Genomic DNA, 10,152 nt, shown 5'->3' with positions numbered 1-10,152 from the left:
GCTTCCAGACACATTCATACCCAGAGAAACCAAGGTGTGCCCTGAGGGTGGGCACAACCATGCTCTTGGAGGCCCTGGGTCCAGACTCAGTCTCCTGGGAGATAGTGGCACAGGCAGCAGTCACCGAGTGACAGATGTGCTGACAGATAGCCAGCCCATGGGACAGGTGTCCAATCTTGGATCGTCTGCTGAGGCACCATGAGGGGCAGTCACTCAAAGAGACCCTGAGACCCACGGCAGAGATACACAGGGGCACAGAACGAGCAGCTGAGGGAGGCAAGAGACGTGGGGTCAGGCTGTCCCCCCTCCACAGTCTTGCCACTTGGGTGGACCCCATGGCCTTCTTTCCCTAGATCCGCCCAGCCACGTGGTGAGGGGCCGATGGAGGATCCCAGATGAGGGAAGAGCCCAGTCCTGGGTCCCTCCAGCTCCTCTCCCAAACTCCCCAACCCCCACGACGCAGCCTCCCTCCAGTAGAATAATGTCTTGTCTCTTCCCCAGACTCATTCTGCTCAAACTTGTTTGTGTCTCTTGTCCATTTGTTTTTTCACCTCTTGTTACCTTGTTAATTCACCTCTTGTTACCTCTGCTGGTGTCCCCCTACCCTGAAGCCAGTCTCTCTCTCTCTAAGGTTCTGAATGGGGGGGGGGCTCTCTCCCCATCCCTGGATCTCTCTTCCTCCGGTTCACATCACTTTTCCTCTCTCTTTGTGTCACTAGGCTCACTCTTCCTCTCTCTCCCTCTCTCCCAGTGCCAATCCCTGTTGCCATGGTAACACTGCAGCAGACACCAGGTGGTTGGGAAGGAGGGGCTGGAGATGGGAGGGAGGACCTGGGCTGCCGCAGCCTCCGCCATCTCCATCCTGGGCACACAAGTGGAGAGTAGCAGGCAGGAGCCCACAGAGAGCATGGGGCTTTCCTGGGCCCCAGACCATGAGCCTTCTCTGAGACCCAGGATGAAGGGAGCCTGGGACAGTGTAGGCTGGGCCCTCCCTTCCCTAGCTATCTTCATCAGTGTCCTGGGGATGGGGGGGGGGGGCAAAGGTCAGAAGTCACAGCTCCCTAACTCCTGATGGATCAGGAAAAGATTGGGGGTAAGGCAAAGCAAACTCCTCATCCTCTCTAGCCCGCGACTGGGGATGGGACGAGGGCTCTCCCCGCCCCACAGACACGTCTAAGAAGGATGCAGCTGCTTCTTCCTGGAGGAGATGGGTGGGCAGGAGAAGGGCGAGGGAAGGGCAGGGCATGCTAGGGAAGGAGATTTACTGGGCAGCCAGAGACAGAACCCTGGACCACCAGACCAGAGCTGGAGAGGAGACATCACAGAGATACAACCTTGCCTAAAAAGGAGACCTCAGAGACGAAGGCAGAATGAGTCAGAGACACCGACCAAGGCAGGAAGAGCCACTGAGGGGAGAGAAATACACGGGAAACAAAGTCAGAAAAGGGAGGAGCCGGGGCAGAGACAGAGGGCGCAGAAATAGAGGAGGCTGCGAGAGGCGTGCTGAACACCCATCCCTGCGTCTCACCACCGACCCCCTCCCCCAAACGGGATGAGGTTTCCATGGCAACCTGGCTGGGCCTGTAAGGAGGGAGGGAGAAGGTTGCAAAGATTTCTGTGGCAATGAGGAGGGGGAAGGGGCTTGTCGCCCCCAGGGAAGGGGAGGCTGGCTGTGGATGGTCAAGGTGCATGGGTAGATAGCCTGGTAGCACTTCCAACCCCTGATGAGAGAGGGAGTTTAGAGAGTCCTTGTTCCAGAGGGTCGAAGGATCTGCCCTCCCCTTCTCTCCAGCCGGGGCCCCGGCCAGGCATCAGGCACAGGGTCCAAAGGCCACTTGTCCAAAGGTCAGCCCTGGACAGTGTCAGCCGGGCAGGAAGGCTCCAGGGAGCACCAAAGATGGCCCAGGATCAGAGTCTGAAGAGGGTGGGCCTGCTGGGCTATGGGCGCCTCGGTGAGTAGTGTGCCCAGCCCCTGTCTCTCAGCCCCGGCCAAGCCTCTCTGGCTCCTGACCCGGCCAGGGGTCTCTCCCATGCCCACAGGTCAGGCCTTGGCTGCTCGATTGCTGGCCGAGGGGGCGCAGCACGGCCTGGAGCTGGCCTTCGTCTGGAATCGGGACCCCAGGAGGCTGCAGAGCACCTTGCCCCCTGCCCTGAGACTCCCTGACCTCAGGGCCCTGGCGGATAGGTCAGTGACCCCAGCCTTGCTCTCCTGGAGGGGGGGCACCCACCTTGGGGGGCGCAGTGTGAGAATCCAGGGAAGTCACATTTGTAAAGCGTTTCCCACAGCACCAGGCTCAGGCATGCCCTCTAGAGACTCTGGTTCCCTCCCCCTTCTCCTTGCCATCCTCCCTATAGGAGTCCAGATCTGGTGGTTGAGGTCGCTCACCCCCAAATCATCCATGAGTTCGGGGCCCAGATCCTGAGCCACGCTGACCTCTTGGTGAGGTTTCCCCTCCCCCACTCTGGGCAAGTGTCCCCGCCCCCTTCTGTTCTCCTCAGGGTTCTCCGCCCTCCCAGCTTTAATATTCTGTTGTGAAGCCCCCTTCAGATGGGAAATTCTGGGCCCGCCCCCACCCCACCCCCAACCCCTTCTGGCTCTGCCAGTCTGTCCTGCCCATTAAGGTCCCTCCCGCCCCCAGTGAGGGCCAATATTCTGACAGAACGTTCCTCCTGGCTCAGAGTTCTTTGTTCTCTCAGTTCTGACATTCCATGTTCCAGCCTCGCTCTTCCATTCCAAGTTCCATGTTCTAAGCCCCCTCCTGACTTCCAGACTCCCCATTCTCAGGCCCCTCTCAGCCCGGCCGTTCTGAGCCCATGATTCTAGCCAGCTCTCCCTTCCTTGGGGCCCCGCTCTCTGGTCTCCCCAGGTGGGGTCCCCCTCGGCCCTCGCCGACAGGGACACAGAAGAGCAGCTGCTCCGGGCCTCCAGGAAGTCCGGCCGCTCGGTGTTTGTGGCTCGGGGAGCCTTGTGGGGAGCTGAGGACATATCGAGGCTGGATGCATCAGGGGGGCTACAGGTAAGGTAGGGCACGTGGTGGCTGGGCCGGAGCGGGCTGGGTGGGAGAAGAAATCTGGGGCCAGAACTTTATGGCCTCTCCAGAGCCTGTGTATCACAATGGCGACGCACCCCGACGGCTTCCGACTGGAGGGGCCGCTAGGCAGGGGGCCCAGGGAGGGGCCCCGCACTGTACTCTACGAGGGGCCCATCCGGGGGCTCTGCCCCTTCGCCCCCCGCAATTCTAACACCATGGCAGCTGCTGCTCTGGCCGCCCCGAGCCTAGGCTTCGATGGTGTGGTGGGCATCCTGGTCTCTGACCTCAGGTGAGCTGGGACTGGGACCAGAGTGGGAGGGGAGCCTGGGGGCACATCTCCTTCCCCAGACATGACCCCAACCCTGTGACTCCAGCCTGGTCGACCGGCATGTGATAGACGTGGAGCTGAAGGGGCCTCCGGGCCCTAGTGGCCAGAGCTTCTGTGTCCGGACCCGGCGGGAAAACCCAGCGGAGCCGGGGGCTGTCACTGGCTCTGCCACCCTAACCACCTTCTGGGGCAGCCTCCTGGGTAAGCCTCAGGCCTCGGCCCGAACCCGCTCCCGCCAGGCCGGAGCCTCAGCCCTTGCCCAGCCCGCCACCCCCTCCTTCCCTGATGGCTCTGCCAATCTTGACATGTGCCTGTCCCTTGCTCCTTCTGTCTCTCTGCCTCTTCCCGAAGTCTTGGACAGCTCGACCATCTCTGCTTCCTCAGAGAGTGATCAGTGTCCAGCAGAGCCTGACGCCCCTAGGGAATGACCCGCTGAATCCGGGACAGCAGCCATACTCTGGCTCAGGCTGCATTGCAGCCCCTTATCCCTTAACCTGGAGAGCACTTATGAAGTGCCTACTGTGAGCTCGGCTAAGACTGTGGGAAGTCACAAATGAGTCCCATGGCTCCTGAGGCTGGGCAGAGATTGTGGCACAGAGAGAAGGGAAGGACCCAAAGCCCCAGGAACCAAATTCAGTGCCCCGTACAGTCTGTGGGGCTTGGCAAGTCACCCCACTTCTCTGAGACTTTGCCCCAGTGCTCCCCAACTTTGTGCCCAGCGACAGGCCCAGGCTTCCTCCCCAGCTGTGCCCCCTCATGCCCGGAAAAAAGGGCTGTGTCTCTCTCGGGCGTGCCCCCTTAGAGACATGTACACAGCAGATGCCTAATCAATTTGTGCTGAATTGAGCCAAGTGCATAAAGAGGAGGGGATGGGGGGCAAAGATTAGGACAGTCAGAGACATCTCTGTGAGTCCTTCAAGGCCATCCCATCAAACCCCTTCATCTGACAGGTGGGGAAACTGAGGTAGCCGGGCGTGAAGTGACTTGCCCAGGGTCCCACAGCTAGTGCGGGTCAGCGGCGGCATCGGAAGCCAGGTCTTCCTGCATGCAGGCTCAATGTTCCCCACGCTGTGGAGACGCAAGCTGGCCTTCTCCTGGGCCACATATTAGGTACTGAAGACAGATGTTAAAGAGCCCGGAAGTGACCCTGATAGATCCCAGGCCGCAGGAATGAGAGCCCCAGACATGCGGGGGGCAGAGTTAGAGCAGGAGGGAGGACAGGTGGGTTCAAGAGTGGGCAAGCTGACCCAGGCCTGAGCTGGGCCAATGAAAGGACAGAGGAAAGGAGGGGGCCCCGGGTGGCAGCTGACAAGGACCTGCACTGGGGTGTTGGAAGAAGAAGGGCAGGTCAGAGTGGACCAAGGAAGGAAGGGGGAGGCTGAGAGGTCGTCTGTCTGTCTCTGCAGCCTGTGGCAGCAGCAGCACCACAAAGCCCGGCATCCAGCTGTGCTGATCAGGCAGCCCAGAGGAAAGGCTGCTCCTCGCCTGGTCCTGAGATGTGCCTCAGTTTCCCTTTCCTCATGCCAGCCTCATCGGTCAATAAAGTTTGGGGTACCTTTGCTACAATGGAAATTCCTGGTTTCCTCAGTGACTTTGGGTCTTGTGCTGGGAGCAACAGGGGAGAAGACAGAGGAGGCCCTGACCCAGTGCTAGGCACGGAGGGGACAGGAGACCCTCGCGTTCTATGAGCAATGCTCAGTGCCCAGGTCACCAGTGGGCCCCCCCATCGGGGGCTGTGCCCCCCCCCATTCTCTGTGCACCTCCCAGTGGCCAGGGTCGGGGGCTGCTCCTTCCCTGTGCCCCCCCCCCCGTGGCATTCAAGGCTCTCTGCCCAGGGCCCCTGGTGCCTCGGTCACGGCCCTCTGGGCCAGTCTCTGCCCGTTCTCCCCCGCTCTGTGGCTCAGACTCCTTATATTGTCTTTGTTGCCCCACTGTGTGTCTGTTTCAACTCTGTGCCTCGGTTTCCCTACTATGTGCCCTGGAGGTTCCCCCCCCCCACCGCGCGCTCCGCGCTCTGGGTTACCAGGGGATTCTGGGAAGGCCATCTTAGGCCGGTCTGAGGCTTCCGGAAAGTATGGGCCCGAGGAGGCCGCGCGGCCTCCTGGGAAGTGAAGTCCGGCGTCAGAAGCGGGGGCTTCTGGGAAGGCCAGTCCCGCGCGCGCCCCCGCCTAGGCCTTGTGGGCCCACCGCGGGAAGTCATGGGAAGGCGAGTCCCTCTGTAAGCCAAGGGGCTTCTGGGAAAATCCCGCAGGAGTTTCTGGGAAAGTGATCCGAGAGAAACTCTGAAGACTTCTGGGACGATCAGCCCTGGCGCGGGGACCTCTGGGAAGACGAGTTCCGCAGGGTCCGGTATGGGGGGCGGGGGCGGGGCTTGTTGCCAAGCGACTGGGCGGGGGGAGGGGCCCGGCCGGGCTTGCCTGAGCCTCAGTTTCCCCAAGGGCGGGGCGGGGCGGGATCTCTAAGCGTCCGTCCGCGTCCCCGCGCTTGACTCAGCTGCTTGGTCCGTGCGGCGACTCTTGGCCGTCGCTCTATCTCCGGGCCCCCCCCTCGGTCCCTCTGCCTCTGGGCTCCCCGTCTCTGAACCCCCGACTCTGTCTCTGCCCCCCAAATCCGAGCCCCTGCCCCTGCTTCCCATCTGCATCTGTCTCTCTGTCTCTGAACCCTCTCCATCTCTCTGTCTCTGGGCTCCCTGTCTCTGAACCCCCGACTCTGTCTCTGCCCCCCACTCTAATTCTCTCTGTCCTTGCCCCTCCAACTCCGAGTCTCGTCTCCGCCCCCCCCCCTCTAATTCTCTCCGCCTCGACCTCCCCTGGAGTGTCTGAGTGCGGCGCGTGTGTCTCCCCGTCTGTGCGCAGGACCCTGGATGTCTGGGAGTCCGGGGCCGCCGGCACCCCCCGAGGAGGGGGGCGCGCCGCCTCCCGGGGCCGAGCCCCCCATGTCCGTGTACCACGAGCGACAGCGCCTGGAGCTGTGCGCGGTGCACGCGCTCAACAATGTCCTGCAGCAGCGCCTCTTTAGCCAGGAGGCGGCCGATGAGATCTGCAAGAGGTGACCCCCCGCCGCTCTCCCCGGCCCCCCACGGCTGCGGGCTCGCCTGCCCCACCACATTCCCACGTTCCACGAGGGGGAGGGGGCTCGTCCATGGGCCAGACTCCCTCCCATCCCCTGGGCCGCCTGGAGCGACCCTCGCTGCGGAGCTGTCCGCAGCGGACTGGGGCCGGAGTTGAGCCGCCAGATGTGCGTCCTCTTTGGGCCTGTTTCCCCATCTGGAAGGCTGGACAAGTGATCCGTTCCCGGGATTGCCCCGGACAGTGAAGAGGGCTGAGGAAGGCCCAGAGGAGAGGAGAGGAGTGAGGGGCAGCAGGTCCTGCAACCTTCCTCGAGGCCAGAGAAGGCCTTTGGAGCCAGCAAGCCTTCTCAGTTTACAGATGGGGAAACTGAGGCTCAGAGAGAGAGAATGAGGGGGAGGGGGGATAGGGACTGTAGTCACCAGCCTGGACATCGAGGAAGGTGAGGAAGCTGTGAGAGGGGCTGGCCTTAAATACCCGGCTGAGGAGGGAGAGCCGGCGTCTGAGAGACTTAGGGAGCTAAAGTAGGTTCCTGCGAATGAAGGAATGTGGGCAGAGCCGCGGTCCAGGGCCCCGGGCCGACTCTGTCGGAGGGAGGACACTCTGGCACTCTAGGGGGACTTGCCATCCCTGGGTCTCCGCCCCTGTAAATGGGGGCAGGCCTGGGGACCTCCGAGGAGAGCTCTAGGCCCTGCCCATTAGGGTGCCAGACTTCTCCCCTCCCTGGGTCTCCTCGGACATGGCACCGATGGGGGGGGGGGCGGTGAGGAAGGTGGGAGCCCTCGAGTAGGAGAGCGTGGTCGGGAGAGGCTGGGGTCAGGCCCAGCTGGGGAAAACACCCAGGTTACAGAGGCCGAAGACAGGCCCTGCCCTCAGGGAGCTCCCGATCCAGTGGGAGACAATTCAGCGGGGCTGGCGAAGGTTTCCTGTAGGGCGAGCCTTCCGGGCTTAGACGATGGTCAGAGAGAAAGGTGGGAGCCCAGAGCTGGAAGGCCGGGTCGGTGGACGGAAGAGCATGCGGTGGGGAGTGGAAAGGTGGGAGGGGGCCGGGCCACGGGGGCTTTGAATGCCAAGCACAGGGTTTTGTACTTGATTCGGAGAGGCCATAGGGAGCCCCTGCAGGTTATTGAGTGGGGGGATGACGTGGTCGGACTTGAGCTTTAGGAAAATCTCTTTGGGAAATGAATGGGGGAATGGACTGGAGCCGAGAGACCTGGGGCGGGCAGGCCTCGGCCGGTACCAGGGCTGTGGCAAGGGCAGAGGAGAGAAGGTCAGAGAGGGTCTGGCTGACACCTGGGGAAGACAAGGGGGACTTTGTGTCACCAGGGCTCCTCTGGTCCATTCAACAAAACAAACATTCATTATACTCCCAGTGTATACAACGCCCTGTCTCAGGCCGAGGCTAATGCAAAGACAAAAAGAAAGGAGGGAAGATGTGGTAGTGGGGCTGGGGGTGGGCTCCGGAGGAGTCTGCCTCTGTAGCGGATCTTGCTTTCCCGTCATACCTCCCTCCTCTGCGTGCTCACCCCCTCTCTGGGGTCCACGGGGGAAAGTGGGGGAGAGAAGGGGCCTGAATGGAGACGGGGTATTCCTTCTCTCAGACGATGCCCTTCCCATCTCTTGGGGGGTGGGGGTGCCTGGCCATTTAGAAGCCCCAGCTGGGAGCCCCTCCCCCGGCCCGAGCAGACCCCCCCCCCATCAGGGCCTTCCCTGCTGTCCCCTCCAGGCTGGCCCCCGACTCCCGCCTGAACCCTCATCGAAGCCTCCTGGGCACGGGGAACTACGACGTGAACGTCATCATGGCTGCGCTTCAGGGCCTGGGCCTGGCTGCGGTGTGGTGGGACCGGCGGCGGTGAGAGGGGCCCAAAGAGGGAGGGGAGAGGACGGGAAGGGAGGGGTCCGAGGGGCCAAGGCCGCCTAAGCCCGCTCCTCCTCCGCTCCCCAGGCCCCTGGCCCAGCTGGCCTTGCCCAAGGTGCTGGGCTTCATCCTGAACCTGCCCTCGCCCGTCTCCCTGGGCCTGCTGACCCTTCCTCTGCAGCGGCGGCACTGGGTGGCCTTGCGGCAGGTGGCCGGCGTGTACTACAACTTGGACTCGAAGCTTCGGGAGCCCATGGCCCTGGGTGGCGAGGCCGAGCTCAGGTGAGGGGCCGGGAGGGAGGGGGCGGAGCCTCTGGCCGGGCGGTCCCGGGGGCGTGGGCGGGGAGGGGAGGGGCCTGCGGAACCTGGGCGGAGAGCCCAGCCCGTCCACCCGCGGGGTGGGCCCTCCACGCTGTGGGCCCTCCACGCTGCTCTTCTCCCCCAGGGACTTCCTGTCCGCTGCCCTGGCCGAGGGCCCATGTGAGGTGCTTCTGGTGGTAACCAAAGAGGTGGAAGCCGAGGGTAGCTGGCTGCAGGCGGCCTGAGCGCCCCCTCCCCCGGCAGCAGGTCCTGAGGGACCCCCACAGCCTGGGCACCCGGCCCTGGGCGACTACCTCTCCCTGTCACATTGCTGCTGCCCCTCCCGGTGTGGGTCTGCCTTCCCCGTGTCCCAGTCCTCCCTGTCCTGGCTTCTGTCCGTCCGTCAGTCAGTCGGTGTCTCTGGAGAGTGTCCTGACCGGCTGTCAAGGCCTCCCTGGGGGGAGGGAGGACAAAAGGGGGGCAGGCTCCTCAGCTGCCGCTGCAGCCACTTCCTTAATAAACGTGGCGGCCTGGATGGCAGGGCCCGCCCCTCTGGGGGCCTTATCTCCCCTCACCCCCCTCCAGGCACAAAGTGCTCCGGCTAGATTAGGGCCTCCCCAGCTGTCCCGTCCCAGGCCTCTCCTCTGCCCTCTCCAGCAGCCACACCCCCAGCACGGGCTGGGTGCCAAGGGCTGGGGGGGCATGCTCTGGGCTCCTGCCTTGGCAGCCTCCTGGTGTGCTGGGCAGGGGGTCAGCCCTGGGCTGGGGTGAGGGGCACAGGGGCCGCAGTGCTGGACTTCCCGGCCTGGGGTCGGGGCCTCCCCGGATTGTTTCCCCTTCAGGAGACTTTCCTCATCTGTAAAGCGGGGATAAGCCTAGCCTCCACCTCATGGGGCTTGTGAGAGCCCCCAGACCTCGAAGCTTGGCCAGCCTTCTGGGTCAGCCATGATGGTATTACCACTGACTAGCGCATTAAAAAAACCTCTCAAGTGCTATTTGAGGGCTGAGGGTCATGGTCCTTGCAGGTGGAGGGAGGGGAGGGACTTAGGGAACAAAGGTTGGGGGGGGGGGCGAGACTCCGGGTACGGGAGCTCCAGGCAGGCAGTCAGCAGGCATGAAGTACTTAGCTGTCTGAAGGACAGAGGGCATGGGGACTCCTGGAGGGGGTCCAGGTTTGGGGCAGATGGGAAGGAACCAGCAGGAGTGGAGCTGATGTGACGAGCGGGTGGGACGTGACCCATGGGAGGAGGCCCGTGGGGGTTCTGTTCAGGAGTGGGGTCAGGAGGAGAAACAGGTGGGGGGACCAGGGGGAGGGGGCAGGGGACCTCCCTCAGGAGAGGCCCTCGAAGCTGCTGGAAGTGGCCAGCTGGGACCCCCAGGGCCCTCTCTAGCCCATCGTCCGTCCCCCCCAAGCACGTCTCTGCCTGTCTCTGTCCGTCTCTGTCCCTGAGTGTGTCCGGCCCCACCCGGCTCAGTGGGCGCCAGCTCAGGGGTTTCTATTCTTGGGCCGATGACCCATCCAGAAATGGCCCTGGGACAGCTGTCTGGTGGGGCTCAGCCTGGGCA

General features: G+C 63.1%; 2 protein-coding genes across 2 annotated transcripts; both read left to right on the top strand.

Moving 5' to 3' along the window:
• The first annotated feature begins 849 nt into the window (after positions 1-849).
• Positions 850-4,932, top strand: ASPDH (aspartate dehydrogenase domain containing). Its single transcript, XM_043990967.1, has 8 exons — positions 850-1,393; positions 1,793-1,952; positions 2,041-2,185; positions 2,356-2,440; positions 2,868-3,017; positions 3,101-3,321; positions 3,407-3,561; positions 4,767-4,932. Exons 1-8 carry the CDS (start codon positions 1,208-1,210, stop codon positions 4,811-4,813), a joined length of 1,149 nt encoding a protein of 382 aa, XP_043846902.1. The 5' UTR covers positions 850-1,207; the 3' UTR covers positions 4,814-4,932.
• Positions 4,933-5,530: 598 nt separating this feature from the next.
• Positions 5,531-9,581, top strand: JOSD2 (Josephin domain containing 2). The gene is made up of 5 exons (XM_043990856.1): positions 5,531-5,709; positions 6,216-6,408; positions 8,155-8,280; positions 8,374-8,568; positions 8,732-9,581. Exons 2-5 carry the CDS (start codon positions 6,224-6,226, stop codon positions 8,829-8,831), a joined length of 606 nt encoding a protein of 201 aa, XP_043846791.1. The 5' UTR covers positions 5,531-5,709; positions 6,216-6,223; the 3' UTR covers positions 8,832-9,581.
• The last annotated feature ends 571 nt before the right edge of the window (positions 9,582-10,152 follow it).

The sequence above is a fragment of the Dromiciops gliroides genome, chromosome 3 (genome assembly GCF_019393635.1).
Source record: "Dromiciops gliroides isolate mDroGli1 chromosome 3, mDroGli1.pri, whole genome shotgun sequence".
NCBI classification, from domain to species: domain Eukaryota; kingdom Metazoa; phylum Chordata; class Mammalia; order Microbiotheria; family Microbiotheriidae; genus Dromiciops; species Dromiciops gliroides.
This window is presented reverse-complemented; position numbering and strand designations above follow the sequence as displayed.